Source organism: Saccopteryx bilineata, chromosome 2 (assembly GCF_036850765.1).
Source record: "Saccopteryx bilineata isolate mSacBil1 chromosome 2, mSacBil1_pri_phased_curated, whole genome shotgun sequence".
NCBI lineage: Eukaryota > Metazoa > Chordata > Mammalia > Chiroptera > Emballonuridae > Saccopteryx > Saccopteryx bilineata.
The window spans coordinates 36,601,756-36,618,727 of NC_089491.1; the positions used below are offsets into that span (position 1 = coordinate 36,601,756).

A 16,972-nucleotide genomic window follows, 5' to 3' on the forward strand; every position below is an offset into this window, starting at 1 on the left:
CTTTCAAAAGCACCTGCTTGACAGATTGGCTAATTTCTTTAAAAACAAAAACCTTGCCTGCATCCGCCTACGCGTCCGGGTTGGCACCCAGAGGGGTCAGCAGCCCCGCGCACGGGGAAGAGGGCCAAGACACCGAGACGCAGGGGTTTGTAGAAGTAGAAGGTGCTGCCGACAAACCAGGGCCCCAGCCTCGCCTTGAGTCGGCCCCTTCCCGTAAGTGCGCGGCTAGCTTCTCGCTACCTGAAGCCTTCCTTCCCGCCCCCCGAGCCCCCTATAAAAGTACAGGGCTGCGCGGTGGCAGCACTGCTGCTCCCTGGCCTCCGGCACCGCTCCGGCCCGGCCCGCCCGCCCGCCCCGTCTGGCCCACTGGGCAGGCCTGTGGCACCGCGCGGACACCCTCGCACGGCTCTGGGCCGGCAGTGCGGGGCCGCACGCTGGGGGCGCGGCGTGTCTGGGGACATCTTGTGATGTTGGCGAGAACAGGACATGATCTCACATGGCGAGAAGCTCTTTAGTTCCTTAATCATTTCACGGTGCCTTCGGACGCTTTTTTTCCACCTAAAACGTTTAGTTTCAGCTCAGTGATCAGCTACCCCAGCTCGGCGGGGGAGCGGAAGGCTTGAATTATTCCGACCTGTGAGCAGCCCCTGACACCAGGGGGGGGAAAAAAAAGAAAAAAAAAAAAAAAGAAGAAGCACAAAATAAGTGGAAACTTTTCCTCCCCTGTATATTCCATCAAGTTCTGAAAAATCAAAATGGATTTAGAGAAAAATTACCCAGCTCCTCCTCGGACCGGCCGGACAGGTAGGACCGCGGTACGGGCTCCAGGCGCGCTAACTCTGGGAGCCCACCGGGTGCTGGCCCCCAAGCGCGTGGGCCCTGGGGGAGGGGGTGAGCCTCATTTTCACCAGATTGACTGCATGTCTGTCTGTGGCACGTTTGTGTATTTTTTCACCAATCTATTCACGGTCTTCTGCATCAGTCCAAGTGCCTGAGAGTTTGTCTATTTTTTTTTCTATAACGTTTATGTAGGTATCTGGGGGCCTGAAAGTTTGTTGGGGTTTATGTGTTTACATGCAGACTCAGAGTGTGCATGAGTGAGGAGTTTGTGTGTTCCTGTATACCGTATTTTCAAATGTCTGAGTGTGTATCCAAGAGTTTATGTGCTTGAATGTCTTTATATTCATGAATGTGTTAATGGGTTTTTATGAGTTGGTGTTCTGGGTACTATTCTTTCGTATACAAAATGAGTGTCATATAAATAATTTGGATAAGTGAGTATATATCTACTTCTACAAGGGTCTGTGTTCATCTGTCATATCTCAAGTAGTTTTGGAAGTGAGAAAGATGTGGTTACAGTGACCTCTCCATTTTTGGATGTCAATGGCTGTTCACTGTGTACATGCCAACAGACACAAAAGTGCCAGCCTCTAGGCACAGAGCTGGGTGTAGGGCCTGTGGTCCTAAGCCTGTGAACAGCCAGGCTCAGGTTCCATTCTATTGGGCGAACCAGGAGTGGAAGTGTGCATTCAGGGTGTGCAGACCCTCCGTGTATTGTGTGCACTGCTTCCCTCTGTGGGCACAGTTGAGTCTACTATTTATATAAAAGTGTCTCCAGTAGCAGGCACAACGTTGGCAGATGAGAGCAGGCAGCCGATAGGCTAGTTGAGACATTTCTAGCCCCCCCCCCCCCACCAGCCTGACTTTGATTTCACCTGGACAAGTCTCTGTTGTGTGTGTATGTGTGTGTGCGTGTGTGTGCGTGCCATGTGTTCAAGTTTTATCTTGTGAGTGACCCTCCAAAGGAGTAGAGCACAAGTGAAGTGGACATGTGTGTCTCGCCTGGGCATTCAATTCTGGTGACTTATGCATACAGGCCTTTCTGGTACAGGACCAGGTGTGCCTCCCACAGGCCCAGATAGTGAGTCAAGCACTCTCCTTCCCCCCTTCCTGTGGATCTATGAGCCTCCATCTGTACCTCAGCCTTAAATATAGGTCAGTAAGCAGAAAGAGAATTTATACCCCAATCCCAGGACAATTGCTGGGGCTTAGATATGTTCCCAAAATCATGACTGAAAAGAAGTTAGGGCAGAAATCAATCGAAGAGGTAGAGTTGAAGAAGATTCCCCAGGCTGAGAAGGCAGGAAGGGTAATCTGGAAACCCCTTCTGCTCCATCCCCACTCTCTCCTCTCTTTCCCAATGGGTTTCTTAGTAGGTGAGACTCCCAGAGGGGCCTGTGTCAGGACTAGGAGTTGTGTCTGTGTTGGGAATGGGTTGGAGGCCTGTGACGGTTCAGGGGAGGGTCTGTTGACTGGCCAGGACTGCCTTTCCCGACAAGCTGTCTACGAAGAATGTAATTCATGGCGGTCGATGGGCTCTTTGATTAGTTCAATCGCCCGAATAATCGTTTAATCAATAAAGCATTTCATTCCTCAGTGAGATGGGCCTGGGTGGGGCTTGGGGGTGCCCTAGGCCCGCCTGAGTTTAAAAAGCTGAAGAGCCACGCCCCCTCTTCAAGACAGGTTTGAGTTAAGACCATCTGTCTGGGTAAACCAAACATCTCAGGTGACACTGCACTTCTGCTTGTCTGCCCGAGCCTGGGCCCCAGCTAGAAAAGGGGAGAAAGGAGAAGCCAGCCAGGCTGGGGGCATCCACGTCTGGTTTTGGGGTTTTTGCATGGGCTTCTTCCCTGTCCTAACTTTGAGGCCTTTTACGAGCTTCTTGACCTCCATTTCTTTTCTTTAGAACTGTATTCTATTCTGTCTCTTGACCTCAGTTCAATGTTGATTGTATGTATGGCACATACTCAACTGTATGTCACATTGACCTTCTGTACAATGAGGAAGGAGTCTATGCCCTTCTAGCTCTAAGCCCAAGATTGGGTAGGTCAGCCCTGAGCAGGGAGCCAGTTAAGGATCTTCTTTGTCTAGTTTTTTCCTTGTGGTACCAAAAAGGAAAAACTGAGGTCCAGAGAGGGACAGGAACTTGTGGGAGATTTCTCTGCCCTTAGACCTCTCATTCTTTTTGGAAGAGTAGATAGATGCGCCCCCCCCCCCCAACCACACACCTATGGAAGATCCCTTGGAGAAAAACTACAATTGGGCGAGCTAGCTGCTCTGTGAATTAAGTCTTCCCAAGGCCAGGGAAACCAGGTTAGGCTAAACATGGCCAGACCAGGCAATGGCATCCAGACACCCAGCTCTAGAACAAGCCTGGTGGAATGATGGCAATACCCGGGGATCTTCAGCTTTCAGCACCATGGGGGGCTCATCTCAAGGGTTCTTCTCCTTATTAGACATATGGGGAAGCTAAGCCCTAGGAGAAGGCCTCCACAAAGTCTTTAGAGATGGAAAAGTAGTCCCAGGGCCCCTGGCTTTGGGGTACACTGGTAATGAAAACAAACCTTGACAAAGATAATTGGTTCCTCAAAAATCTGGTTTAATTCTTCCTTCTTTTCACCCACTTCAACAATTCCTACAGACAGATCCGTGTAGGCAGAGCAGACCCCTGACCCAGGAGCAGGAATCAGTTCTGACCCCACAAGCTGTGTAACCTCAGGTCAGTTGCTTTCTCTCTTTGATGTTTTTAAAATGGGGATTAGAGAGGACCCACCAAGGTAAGACCGCCATAGCCGTGTCATCTCTGATTTTCCCCGAACTGAGTAACCAGTGTGAGCCCTGTGGGCCTCTCTTTGCCAGAAACAAGAGCAAGTAAGGAGCTCGACTTGAGCTGGGGGTGTCAATCTCAGGCCCAAGGAGTTTATAGCAGCCACAAACCCCAGACGCAACTGGGCCCTGGAAGGGCCAGCTGTGGGGGAGAGAGGAGATGCAGGAGGGAGTGTGTTCGAGTGAAACCAGGCTTTGTGGCTGAGGACCGAGGTGGACGTTCCTTTGAAAGTGTTTTGGCTTCTCGAGCATTATTCTCAATAGGCTTTCTTTCGGTAACAAAACTTTCAAAGGCAATTCGATTTACATAAATTGGGTTTCTTTCCGGAAGGTTTCGGTCGCGGGTCTCCTGTCTCCCCAGCTTAGCACAGGGCCGAGACCCAAGTCCTGCTGCCCGGGGAACGAAACCAAGCGACTGTTGCGCAGAGCGAGGCCCAACCGCTTTCAGGGCGGCGGCGTCGAGACCAACTCCCTGCTGGTCTCTCTCCTGGCCCCAGACTCGTGGGCTCGTAAGCTTTCGGACTCTGGACTGAGGCGCGGAAGTCCGGTTTGGTTATGGATGGAATCGCTGTATAATCTGGGATTGGTCTCGTAACCTCTCTGGGCCGCCGTTCGGTGCTCTGTAATGTTGGGCAAGGTGGCCAAGATATCAGGTCTGGTGGCGCCTCTTTGGCGTTAGAAGTTCCCGGAGGCCGGCCCATTCCGGAGGTGGTGAATTACTCCCGACCCAGAAGGAGGTTCCTTCAGCCCTGAGCTGCGCACAGTGCGCAAGGGGGCTCTTCTCGCCGCAGAGGTTAGGTAGCCCGACACCACCCTGGAGCAGAACACCTTTAGTGTGAAATGGGAATCCGAGCTAATTCTGCTTTGGACATCTGCAGTTACATCATCCCACCCGGCAGCGCTCCGGGGACTCTGTCCAAGCCTCCCAGGTATTGGAAGGGAACCCGTTTGCGCGGGCATAGCCCGGATGGGTTCTTCGATTTGGTACTGTACCCTATCCCACCCCCAAACGCCCCGCCACCCCGAGGGTGGCACTGGAGAGATCCTTCTGAGAAACAGATTCCCGGCCCACAGCCTTTCCTCATACTTGCTTAGTGACCTTGGACAAGTCATCCCGCCTCAGCCTCAGCTTCCGCATCTGTAAAATGGGAAAAGTTTAGCTTCGCGGCCCTTTAAAGCTCAAAGACTTTAAAGTCTGAGTTTCCAGGCCTGAGCTCAATGAGCGGGGCTGGAGGTGGAAGATGTCACTTGCTGCATCCCTCAAGGCGTCCTCCCACCTTCGTCTCTCTGGTGGGAACACAAAGCCGCCCTGATGAAATCTAGTCACTTTCGATCCACCGTGCGCCATCAGTGGAGTGAAAGAGGGAACCCTAACTCATTCTGGTCTCTCTTCTCTGTTGGGATCTTCTTGCTTCGAGGCGGGGGCGGGGGGATGTGAAGATCCGGACAGGCCGAGTTCCAGACAAAGAAGAGAGAACGCCACCACCCTACCTCAGCGCACGGTGCCGTCTCCCGGGCCCCCCAGAGGCCCGCCTGAGGCCGTTTCCCGCAGCTGTGCCCTGGAGGGGGTGGGGACAGGTCAGTGCCGGAAACTTAACTACCGTTCAGGGGCAGCTGGGCCTGGGAGAGGAACAAAAGGTGCGCGGGAGGACCGACGCGTGTAGGGATATGAGAAATGGAGTCAGAGGTCGAGAGAGGGGAGGCTGAAAAGGAGAATGTCCCGGGAGTCCTCTCGGGGTCAACATAAGCTCTGCCCTCCTTACAAGCCCAGGTCTGGATTGGGCAGCTCAGAGCCCTTGTTTTGGTGGGTTTATGTTTAATATTAAGAGTATTATCGCTTATGAATTCGAAATGGTAGGACTTGGGGCCACTCTAACAGGCTGCTGGAGCAGGAGTCTTCCGTGTCTCTGCCAGGACCCTGGCAGATACAAGCGCTCACAGAACTATTGCCTCCTGGGTTTTATTGCTTGTCACAGGCTTCCTTTTCAAAGATAAGTTCCTTTGATCGTGGTCCCAGGTTCTCATTACCGCCCCACCCCCCACCCCCGAGAAACTTAGACTCGTTGGCCAAAGACCTTGCCCTTCTGGACCAGGAGGGTTTTGTTATAAATTCCACTCATTTTGTCTTAAAAATAAGAACTTCCCCAGAATAGGGAAGGTCAGGTTTTCTTAACAGCTGAAAGCTGCAGCATGGTAGCATGCCTGGCAAGGCTTGGCCACCGCCCTTGGAGATAGAATGCGCCACCTGACCCGCCCGCCCCTTCAGGGGCCCTCGTTAGCCCTGGACACGACTGGGCTCATTCAGTTCCCAAGAGGCCTCGCGCCGGATGCGGAATCGCCCCTGTGGACAGAGGCCTCCAGCTGAGCGGATCGCCTGCAAAGCGTCCGGCTGCTCTTGGCCGGAGGCTGGGAAGAAGCGCTCAGGGCTCAGTGCTTGGGCACCCCGATACATAGCTTCAGATAGCCTCTTTCCTCAGGAGCACCCTGGCTACCAACTTAAAAGGAATGTGAGATTTCTTTCACCTCAATGTCTCTGCTTTTCAGTTATCTCAGAATTGGAGGCCCCGGGAGTAAAATGAGGGAGAAGGATGGACGAGGAAACAGTGGCTTAGTAGGCGATTGTAAAATTATGAAATGTTTCCACTGGAAGGAACCTTCATTAAAGACTAATTAAGTCAACTCTGCCCATTTTACAGATGGAAGAAACTGAGAACAGGGCAAATGTACTCACACTACTATTCCATCACGAGCCTGATGGTGCTTAGAGTCAAAGCCAGTCCTCTATTGCACTCCTTGTCTTTCTCCAACATCTGGGGTGTGTGTGTGTGTGTGTGTGTGTGTGTGTGTGTTTCTGGAGACCATTCCCTCACCTTCACTCTCCAGCCCCGCCTGGGCTGTCCCCAGTCCTTCAGGGCACCCCAGGGTCTCAATGCCGCAGCCAGGAGGGCAGGTTCCCTCCAGACGTGAGAAGGGACTCTCCAGGCTGAAGGTGGATCCCCTCCCCCTTCCCTCTATCCGCGCTTCACTAGGCCTTCGCGCCGCGCGTTTGTCAATGAACGTGGCGCCGCTGCCTGGGCCCCGCCTCCCATTCTCTCCCATTGCCCAGGTATCCGCTATTTAGGCGGAGCCCGCCGGTTGTTCAGCCAATGGGCCGGTACCTCGGGCCAGGGCCGGCTGCCCCCTCTATGATTGGCTTGATGAAGCGTGATTGGCATGGTAGCGCCCGCCCCCGCCCCCGCCCGGAGGGAGGCTGAGCCCCGGGCGGCGCTGTCCACACGCAGCGGGTCCTGAAAGCGGCTCCGGGGCGGCGCGGTGGCGCACTGTGAGCGCCGAACAGGCGGAGGGCTAGCGCCGGCGCCGGCGGCGGCAGCGCGGGCAGAGCCAGCGCGGCTCCATCTCAGCACAAGTAGTCCCGGCGGCTTTGGAGGAAAGGACCTCCCGTTCCCTCCTCTGTCCCTCGCTGCACACCTACGGCAGGCGCGGCGGCCGTCCCGGAAGAGGCAACCGAAAGACAGGAGAGCCGGACCCCCGAGAGAGGGCGGCGGGGCTCAAAGAGTTGGTGGGCGTGAGCAGACGCTCGGGCGAGGAGGACACTGACGCCGCTGTCCCAGTTCTCCGGGTCCCGCGATGGGGGAGCAGCGGGCGCCGCGGGAACTTTGAAGGCAGCGCGTCCCGGGGCATGAGGGCGGCCCGCGCCGGGGGACGCCGGAGTCGCAGCCCCAGCGTCAGCGGCGGAAACGTCTGCACGCCCGTCCGGACCCCGGCCCCGCCGGAGGGGAAGTTCTCTGCAACTTCACCCGAGACGTCGGAGAGGCTGAGGCCGCGGGTCCGCGCCCCCAGGACTCACAGCGGAGGGAGAAGGAACCCGGTGCAGAGCGAGGGGCCGAGGCGCGACTTGAGCGGCAGCGGGGCCGCGGAACCAGGCTGGCAGCCCGCGGGCCCCGCTGCCCCCTGAGTCAGGCCCGGGGCCGGGCGTCCCGCAGGCCTCCTCCGAGCCGCTCCCCTCGGAGGCCCAGGGCGCCTGGCTGCCCCAGAGGGGGGCCCCTGCGCGATGTCCCCGAAGCTGCGGGCGCCTCGGCACCAGCCGCCCCGGGCCGGGTCCCGCGCCGCCGCCTGAGCCGGCCCCGGAGGGAAACCACGAGGAGCTGGGCGCCCCGCTTCCAGCCGGACTGGGCTCGCGCGGTTTCCCGCCTCTAGGCGCAGCTCTCGGCAATCCCCGGCAGGGCGACTCCGGGAGAGGCCCGCAGGCTCCCGCGGTGCTCGCTGAGCCCGGCTCGCACCGTGCCTGGCCTGGAGGCAGCCCTTGGGCGCCGGGAGGCGGCGGCGCGGGCCGGCCTGCAGCCTGGAGCGCCCCGATGGAAATACACTGTAAGCACGACCCGTTTGCATCCATGCATAGTAAGTAGGCGGCGCGCTCGCTTCTCTCACTCTCTGGCCGGGACAGGGTTGGGGGTGCCGAACTGCGGGGCCGGGAGGACCCCGGACTTCTGTCGCTGCGCGGCCAAGTTTGCAAAGCGCAGGGCTCCCAGGCAGGGGATGTGGAACAAAGTGCCCGGTCGCGTGGGCCTGGAGCACCTGGCGCCGGGAATCCCGCCTCCACCAACGCGGAACGCAGGCAGCGAGCTGCAGCCTCTCGGGTTTTCTGGCGGCGACACCGCGGCGTGCTGGGAGAGTCCTGGCTGGGACCCGGAGAGGGCTCTGGCCGGTCTGGTTGGAGGGCGCGAAGTTGTAGCGAAAGGTCAGTCTGAGTCTCAGCGCCCCACACGCAAACCCGGAGAGCGCCTTTTTTTTTTTTTTTTTTCCCAGCGGTGGGGCTGATCCAGACAAGGGCTTGAAGAGAAAGTGGGGCCCCAACCAGTGCCTCTGTGTGTATATATGTGAAGAAAGAGGCTGAGAGATAAAAATGAACACCAGGTTCCAGAGCTCCAAAGGCGTCTGGAGTTGAAGAGTGAGGTTTGAAAAAATCAGCCAAGGAGAGGTCCCTAAGCTGGGCTCTGCTTAGAAGCTGCCGGTTCACACACAGACCCTTAGAGACACCGAGTCCTTCTCTGCAGGACGCTTGCCTTGTGATGGCTTCTCCCCTGGAAAAAAAAAAAAAAATCAAGAAGAAGGAGCCAATTAGTCACTATAGAGGCGCCCCCACCTGAAAGAAACCGTGTGTGTGTGTGTGTGTGTGTGTGTGTGTGTGTGTGTGTGTGTGTGTGTAGGAGACGGGAAGGGTCACTTTGGGCGGGAGCGAGGCCGGCCGTCTGGCCGCTTGACCTGCCCGGATCTCCAGTTCACCCTGTAGCACAGCCTCCTGCGAGATGCGCGCTCCCCTCACGGTGAGTTAGCGCCGGATTAGATTCGGAGATTTCAAGGAAAGACCAAGTGGAACGAATCGCGTTTCCCTCCTGCGCGCTGCAGAGCTGGGCCGGAGCGAGGCGCCAGGCTTGGGCGGCATCCAGCCGGGTGCTCCGCTTGGGTCCCTACGGGCCGCGGGTCATAAGGTTGCTCCCTGCCTGGGGGCCCTCCCCAACCCAGCTTCTCCTCAGACAGCCCTAGATCCTGCTCACCAGCCGCGGATCCCTTATTTAACAAAGGCAGCAGAGACCCGGCTGGAGAGAAGGCGAGCTTCCCTGGGCGGATTGGTCCGTTTTTACCCGGAGGGCTGAGTGGCCTGGTAGGCAGAGAAATGCCGATCCAGGCGGCTGGGGCTGACTGCCTGCAGGTCAGTTTCTCTTTGTGTCAATTTCCCGAGTCGGAGGTAATCCACCGAAGCCGCGCGAATGTTTGCGCAGAGAAGCCGCTTGTTCCGGTCCCATACCAAACGATTCCTCATCGTCTGGGGCCTGTACACGAGCGGTTTCCAGTCCGTGGTGATCCCAGCGCCCCCCGCAGCCGTCTCCTGAGCACACTTGAGCTGAGCTCGGGGGAGGCTCTGATCTCGAAGAGTGAGTGAGCCAGAAAACAAACGAGTTGGGGTCAATACTCTGAGAGATAGGCAAGCTCTTAGCTCAGCCTGGGAGCGGTTGGGGGACAAGTTGGGAAGGCTGGCCCCTCCGCTTCTATTCTCGCCCGAGGACAAGGGGATCAACAGACCCTCACTGCCTCCTTCTGCGGACCGGGGCGCCCCAGAGGTCTTGCAGAAGCCTTTTGGGAACTAGTGTCAGACCCGCTGTTCTCCCAGCTGTGCACGAGGGTGGAGAAGGCAGCTATTTCCAGGTTCTGTTAGCCAACCGCTAAAGCCTGTGTCTCTGTCCCTCCTTGTCCCGGGCTTCATCCTAACCCCTCCTGGAGAAGTGCTCCCTCCTTCCATTTTCAACGTCCCGGGCAGCATGGTGGGGGCTGGGCCCCTACGAGCCTAGCTTCCAGAGCTGGCTTCTCTGGAAGTGCCCATGGTTCTGATGTCCAAAGCTATTTGCTTGCACAATGTAGGCCAGCTCTGGGGCTTCGATTTGTTGGTAATTGGAAGTAGAGGTGGGGTGCACAGTAGAACCTTGGAAGTGGCTGGGTCAGTAGAGGCTCAGATAAAAATCTCACCTTTTCATCTCCCTTTTTGGCCCTGGTTAGTTTTGTTGTCCCCCCCAACCCACATTGGAACGGGACAGCTTTGTGTGGGGAAGTAGCGTGGATGGTGGGGCAGGCACTGCCAGGAAATGAGCTTCTGAGTTCCCCTGCTCCTGCCTCCTATTCCAGACTCATTACTTCCATCTGCACAATGTATCTTCCCCCCCTCCCCAGATATTTCCCTCCCTCAGGTATGGTTACCAGTTATAAAACACTTTTATAACCATCATCTTACCTGAGACCATTAGTTACATCCATTTTAAGGAGTATGATATCGAGGTCAGAGAGATAAAAGGACTGACAGGAAGTTCACATGGGCAAACCTGGAGCTGGTTCTTGGCTCTTCTAGGATTCACAGAAGGGTAGGGGGAGGGACTTAGGCTCCAGAAAGAGGAGAGTGCACTGTCTGGGTGTCTACACATGTGTGCAAGGTGTTGTGTCTGATTTAACTGTATCTGTATCTATTGCCCGACTGCCAATATGTGTCAGCACCTGTCTGTCATTTAGAGAGTCCATTAATGAAATTTCATCCTTCCTCTTCCTGTGTTCCTGTTGGCATGTTTGTGTGTCCCTTTATTTATCCTCTTGGGTGCCGCTTGGAGAAATTTTAGTGATCCCTTAAGTCATGAAGTTCAGTCTGTGACGGAGTCAGCAGGGACCCACTCTCTACGACCTATGGCCAGCCATGGGTGTGGACAGGGCCCCTGGTGGACAGCATGTTCTGAACAGGGCCTGAGGAGCATCTGTGGAGGCTGGCCCTTCTAGATCAGAGCCACAAAGGCCCCAGGGGCAGCTTCAGTTCAACTCTTCTCCTCCCCCCAAACCCTGCTCTAACCCTTTTACTGTCAGTCTTGTGGGGGCAGGGCTGTGTATCAGTTTGCTGGTCTTTGCCTTAATTTTTTTCCATCTATCTTTATGTCGGTCTCCCTGTAAATTCTTCTTGGCTCTGAAAAGTGTAGCTGAGTCTGTGTCTCCCCTCAGCACTCCCCACAGGATGAACCCTTACCCAGTTGGAGTCCACAGGAAGTAGAAGCAGACTTGTGTTCTCTCAGGAGATGGAAGGTTGGAGCCTGGGTTCCAGAAAACAAAAGTCCCCCTCCACTGAAGTCCCCTGTCCTCCAGATTCCCCCTGACTGGGCTTTCTCCATTTTCTCTTCTTGTCTCTTTACCTCCTCTGTGCAACACACCTTTCTTTTCTTCACCTATTCTGGCTAATTAATTTCTTTGCCTCCTCCTGTGATTTTCTAATGTGAGGCTTCCTTTCCAGTCTCTCTTTTCTTGTGGTCTCATTTAGTTCCTACTCTTTCATTTATCCCCTTATACCTCACTTTCCTCTTTTCTTTCCCCATCCTGCCTCCCCTCTCTCAGGCATCTAATTCACTTCTTTTTAATCTCAGGGTAAGTGGAAAACATTGTCTTCTCAGATCACAGTTGTAAATCATCTCCTTACCACCCTGGAGGGCTAGGTGCATTTGGGGGCCTTTCCATAAGCTGGGTCTGATATCAGCTGTGCACATGTGGATCAGACTCTGGAAGAGTATTGGTAGTCTAGTCTTTGTGGTCAGGGGCATAGGGTTTAGAGGCTTGTTGTCACCTAGAATGTCTATGATACAATGGTCTCAAAAGTTCACAAATGTCTTACAGGACTGCTCTTGAAATTTGAGTCCTCTGAAGGTTGGCACTGTGTTTTGGGCAGGAAGTTTAAATTGCTGGTGGTATAGGTAACAGGCTGTTGCAGATGGCTACAATGCTTGGACTAACAGGTTATCTCAAACATGTGCTGTGTGCTTTTAGCTTCCTTTTAGTCCTTTCAGAGGAGTTGTTTTTTTTAACCAATTTTGAATTTATTTTCTTCTTAAATCCAGTCTGTTCTTGTAAGATCTATACAACCTTTTTTTAAATTAGGCGTTCCCAACCTCAGAACAAAGCCTTCTTAAAGCCTTTGACCAGGGGGTGGCTGCAGTCTTTTGGTTTTAGGTGAACTGAGCAGTCATGTTCCTAACTGCAAAATCCTGTTCAGGATGGTTTTCCTTTTCTTATGTCTGGAGTGCTTTAGAATATTCAAAATCAGTTCAAGCTCATTTTGAAAATCAGAGAGAAATTCAGCTTAGAACTAGAATTAAATATTGTTGTTATCTATAAAATTGTGTTTTTCTCTAAAACCAACCTGAAATTGGAAATTTGGGGAAATATTCAATTTGGACACTCCTTGGAAGGAAAGTTTCCTGAATGGCTTTGGTAGTTTGTAGGAAATAGATTATGTTGTGGGTAGTTTTATCCTCTCCATTTCAGATGTTAATGAACCTGGATAGTAGTTGAGTGCTGGGGAAGTAAGTGATGGAGAGCTGAGATGAGGTGGCTATTTATGTTTTAGAGTTGGAGTGTGTGTGTGTGTGTGTGTGTGTGTGTGTGTGAGAGAGAGAGAGAGAGAGAGAGAGAGAGAGAGAGAGAACTTTGAGATGCCCTGGCTTTCCTGGTACAGTCCAGTCCCAGTTTAGAATATGCCCCCCTCCCAGCCTCTGAGCTGCCAGCAACATGGGTATGCCTGAACTTGGCTTCTGGCTTTTGACAGTCTTCAGTGATGTCTGTGGCTGATTAGTAGCTATATGTTTAATAATGTTGTTACCCCCGTGTTTCCTGGTTTAGCTCTTAAGTTACTTGTATCCTTGCTTCTCTCCAGGTGGACCTGGATGTAAGAGAAGGAAGCTTATTGGGTGGAGGAGATATTTTCCCAGACTCTTTTTTTACTTAAAATTTGTCCCAGAACCTTTGTGAAACCTGAAACTCAGAAGCCTTTTTTGGCTTATTTCCCCTGAACCAACTAATAGCTGCTAGTCAATTGCAAAATACTCCAAAAATTTTAGGGAAATCCCCTTATAGCAAATCCTAGCGCCATAGAGTGGAATGTGATCATCTGTCCATTTCTTTGTGTGCTCTGAGAGAGTACAGTGGTCACAGCTGCACATCAGCCTCACCCCCCCCCCCCCTGCTTCATTGAGGTATGGAACTCATCTTCTTAAAGTGTTTTCATCAAGGCAGTGGTTGGGTTTTATCTCAATACCATGCAGATACTATTTAAAAATTTAAAAAAGTACATAGCCCTTAATCAGATTGCTGATTTCAAAAACATTTGTTTCCCTGAGATCTAGGTTTATTGGGGTAGTCCCTTTCACTTTTGAAGATATTTGTTAAAAGGAAGAGTTTTATTTTTAAAATTCTCTCTAAATTTGAGGTATTTTAAAATGTATTTTCTCCCAAGGTTCTTTTTTAGACCTCAGCATCATGTATGTAATAAGTTGTGTCCCTAGTATAGACTGAGGTCTTCATATATTCGATGGTTAAAAAAGAATTACAAGGAAAATGCTAGTAAAGGAAACATAGTATGGAGATGCTTGCTCTCACTAGCCCAATTGACTGGCTGAGGATTGACAAAGGCTAAGGTTAATTTTACAAAGCGATCTGAGGTGTTTATGTAGTCTGCACGATCAGACTCCAGGCTCAAGACGTTCAGTCTGCAGCCATTTCTGATCCATGGGGCTCTGGGTATTAGCCACAGCGCTTCACCTTCTGTGTGACTGGTTCTAACTACCCTTTCCCTTGCTTTCTGTTTCTGATCTGTTTCAGGACATGGAGGAGTGAATCAGCTTGGGGGGGTTTTTGTGAACGGAAGGCCACTCCCGGATGTAGTCCGCCAAAGGATAGTGGAACTTGCTCATCAAGGTGTCAGGCCCTGCGACATCTCCAGGCAGCTTCGGGTCAGCCATGGTTGTGTCAGCAAAATCCTTGGCAGGTAAAGGCAGAAGCTCCAGGCTTCCCTTGATTTTTCAAATTACGGCCTAAAACATGACCCATCAGCTGTCCAGTGTGCCGGTGTCACAGTGAGAATCATTGTGGTCCTTTACCCATGTACACAGCACATTAGAGTTTGCAAAGCCCGTTTGAGGCTATTCAATTCAGGGTAGTTCTGAGAAACCCCAGTGGCAGGTGAAACGGGGTCTCAGGAAGTATGACATGTTTTCTGAAAGCCTGGTGAATTATTCCAAAGAGCCTAAGACTAAGAGGTTCCTAGGAATTTCCCCAGCACTTCTTAGGGGAGCCCAGGGCCTCGGCAGGGCTGGGTGGAAAATTCACAAGTTAAAATCACCAAAATTACCAGAGTTCAATGTTTTATTTTAATGTTTTCAAAAAAACACATGTCATTTTATAAAGTCAGCTCTCATTTTCAGTTTGGGGTTTTCATCAACCATATGTTGGGTGGCAGTATTTTCCTTCAATGGTTTGTTTCCTTCCTAGTGACAGGCACCTTGAGTATATATTAAATTAGAGGGGAAAGATCCAAGCAAACACTAACTCTGAAGTCTGACATTTGAAAGTTGCCACTTGACCTAGCGATTTGCTACAAGCAAAATACTAACAATGCTGATTCTCCCCAAGGGCTGTATAGCCTTTAACACTCCCGTTGATTTTCTAGAGTGAGGCTCAGCACCATCCAGGAAAGCAGTTTTGAGATGAGGAAACAAACCTGGAGAGGCAAAGTGACTGACCCAGGGCTGGCCAGCCAGTCTGTACCCGGGCTAGGAAGAGGGCTTCAGGATTCCCAGACTCTGCGCATCTCACCATACCCAGAAACCAAAGATCCAGGTTTCTTTCCAGGCGTGTGAAGTTGTTAGGGACTGCCCTGGCGGCCGGGAGCAGTCTCGGGTTTTAGCTGTTCAGTGCTCTTTCAGGAATTCTCTCCCTGGGTCAGAGAACAACCTTTATCCTGTAGCTTGCATTTTGGTTTGAGAACAGACGCCTGAATAGGAAATAAATACTTTGAAGTATGTCAGTGACATAGTGACTTTCTGCTTGCTCTTTCTTTTCATTCTGCTAAAATTTAAGAAATTCTCTCAAATGGACGGAAACGGCAGTTCCTAACCTTGAGGACACTTGCAGGAGTCCAAGGAAGACATTTCAGGGCCAGAGGTCTGGCAGCCCCTATAGGGACCTTGATCCCTGTGTTTATTCCTCATTCCCCTGTCCATCTTGGTCAATTCAGCCGTGAAGTCTGTGGGTTCCACTCCTGTTTGGCACTAGGCAGCAAATGAGCCCCAGGCAGAGTTCAAGGAGGAGGGCAGGACATCAGCTGTGGTGTTCTTATTACATGGTGGTTTTCTTGGATGGAGGATGAGAATGACAGCAGAAGAGGATAGAGTAGGGGAGGTAACAAAGAGAAAAGAGAATGGTTGATTTATAAAAGAGAAATGAAGACAAAAATAGAAGAGAGAAAGAAGGGAAATATTTTAGACTATATCAGACTCCGAGAGCCGAATGGATCTTCTTGAGAAGCCTCTTCATTATACGGAGGGAGAGAAAGAGGAAGAAAGGCCCTTCCTTTGTTTTTGCTGAGACATCTTTGCTGAGCCGACATTTTGCTTGCTATTGAAATCATTTCAGGGCAAGATGCTGAGCCCTTCTCAGAGGAGATGTCTAGAGGCTGGGTTCTTATATTCTGGTGCGTAGGAGCCCTCCAGATCTCCTCTGGAGAATGAAGGGGACAGGGACCCTCCCAGGCCCTGCTGGGAGCCTCTTGCAACCCAGAATAGATATGTCACTAGGTAGAGTGGCACTTGGAAGTTATGTGCCGCTCTGGTGCCTGGCCGTTTAAGTTGTCAACAATAAATTGGAATTTCATAGCTCATTATTTTCATAACTAAGAACCACAGTGGACAAAATGTCACTCTAATTAAAACTGCCTTTTAAGAAACAAGTTCAGCCCTAAAACAGTGTGACTGGGAATTTCTGAACTGGGGCTGTTCCATTCACGGATTTTTTTTTTTTTTGGTTGCTAAAGAATTTGATGGGTGCACACGGGGTGACAGATTGTAGAGAGCGTGCGGTGCATGGTGGCCATCGTTTTCAGATGCTGCATGGCAAGGCAGGCAGAGTCCCTGGGGCTGGAAGAGACCCCCGTCATCTTGGGAAGGTGGCGGTCTGCCAGGAGTGAGGGCATTCAGTCCGCAGAGCTCCAGGCTCCAGAGGGGCTTGAGAGGCACAGCCTGGTGGCATGTGAGGCCCATTTAAATCCACCCGGAAAGCCGGGCTGTGTCTTCTTTCACTAGAGCCTGTCTGGGAGGTTTAGGCCAATTGGAATTGGATGGTAAATTACATTGTAATAAATACTGAGAAGATTTTAATCTGCCACATGCACTTTTTATATTTTGCAAAGTTTTTCTTAACCATTCTGCATTTCTGCCTTCACAACAGCACTGCAAGGCAGGCAGGGTAAACACTCTCCCCTTATTATACAAATGGGAGAACTGAGGCCCAGAGAGGCTAAGTGAGTTGGCCAAGGTCACACAGCTAGTGTCAGAGCCACTGACTAGCATCTGCACCCCTTTGCTCCCAAACTAATGCTCTTTGCACTGAACTACACTGTGTGTTGGTGGCTGCTGCTTGTCTGTGTGTAAGCCAAAGGCATGCGTGACTGTTTTGCTGAGATGAAAAAGTGATCGTTTAGTCTGAATCTTCACTTGACACAGTTGACGGGGTTTCTTGGCGTGTCAGGGTTGCCTTCTAAGTGCCAGACTCATGTGTCAGTCAAAAGAGACTTCTCATGTCAAGAGCATAGCTTCCTATGGTTGGCACTGCTCAGGTGGGATAGGTGGAGGGCATGAGCGCTGCCACCTGAGCCATGCAAATGGGACAAGTGCTGGGGGTGGGGGCACTTCATCCTGCCACCTTTTCAGAGTTGCTGCCTGAGTATTTCAGTTCCGTT

General features: G+C 52.2%; 1 protein-coding gene across 7 annotated transcripts in view; it reads left to right on the forward strand.

The window, feature by feature from the left end:
- The first annotated feature begins 412 nt into the window (after nucleotides 1-412).
- The window catches only part of PAX5 (paired box 5), a 182,492-nt gene continuing 165,932 nt past the window's right edge, over nucleotides 413-16,972 (forward strand). For 2 of the 7 annotated variants that reach the window (XM_066256742.1, XM_066256743.1), the window contains exons 1-2: nucleotides 8,127-8,404; nucleotides 13,840-14,005. In XM_066256742.1, coding sequence (XP_066112839.1) covers nucleotides 8,203-8,404; nucleotides 13,840-14,005 — 368 coding nt within the window. In that variant the 5' untranslated portion in view covers nucleotides 8,127-8,202. Of the gene's footprint in view, nucleotides 805-3,484; nucleotides 3,560-6,913; nucleotides 8,065-8,126; nucleotides 8,405-13,839; nucleotides 14,006-16,972 lie in introns of those variants that run through there. The other 5 variants (XM_066256744.1, XM_066256747.1, XM_066256745.1 and 2 more) reach the window with 5 other exon arrangements.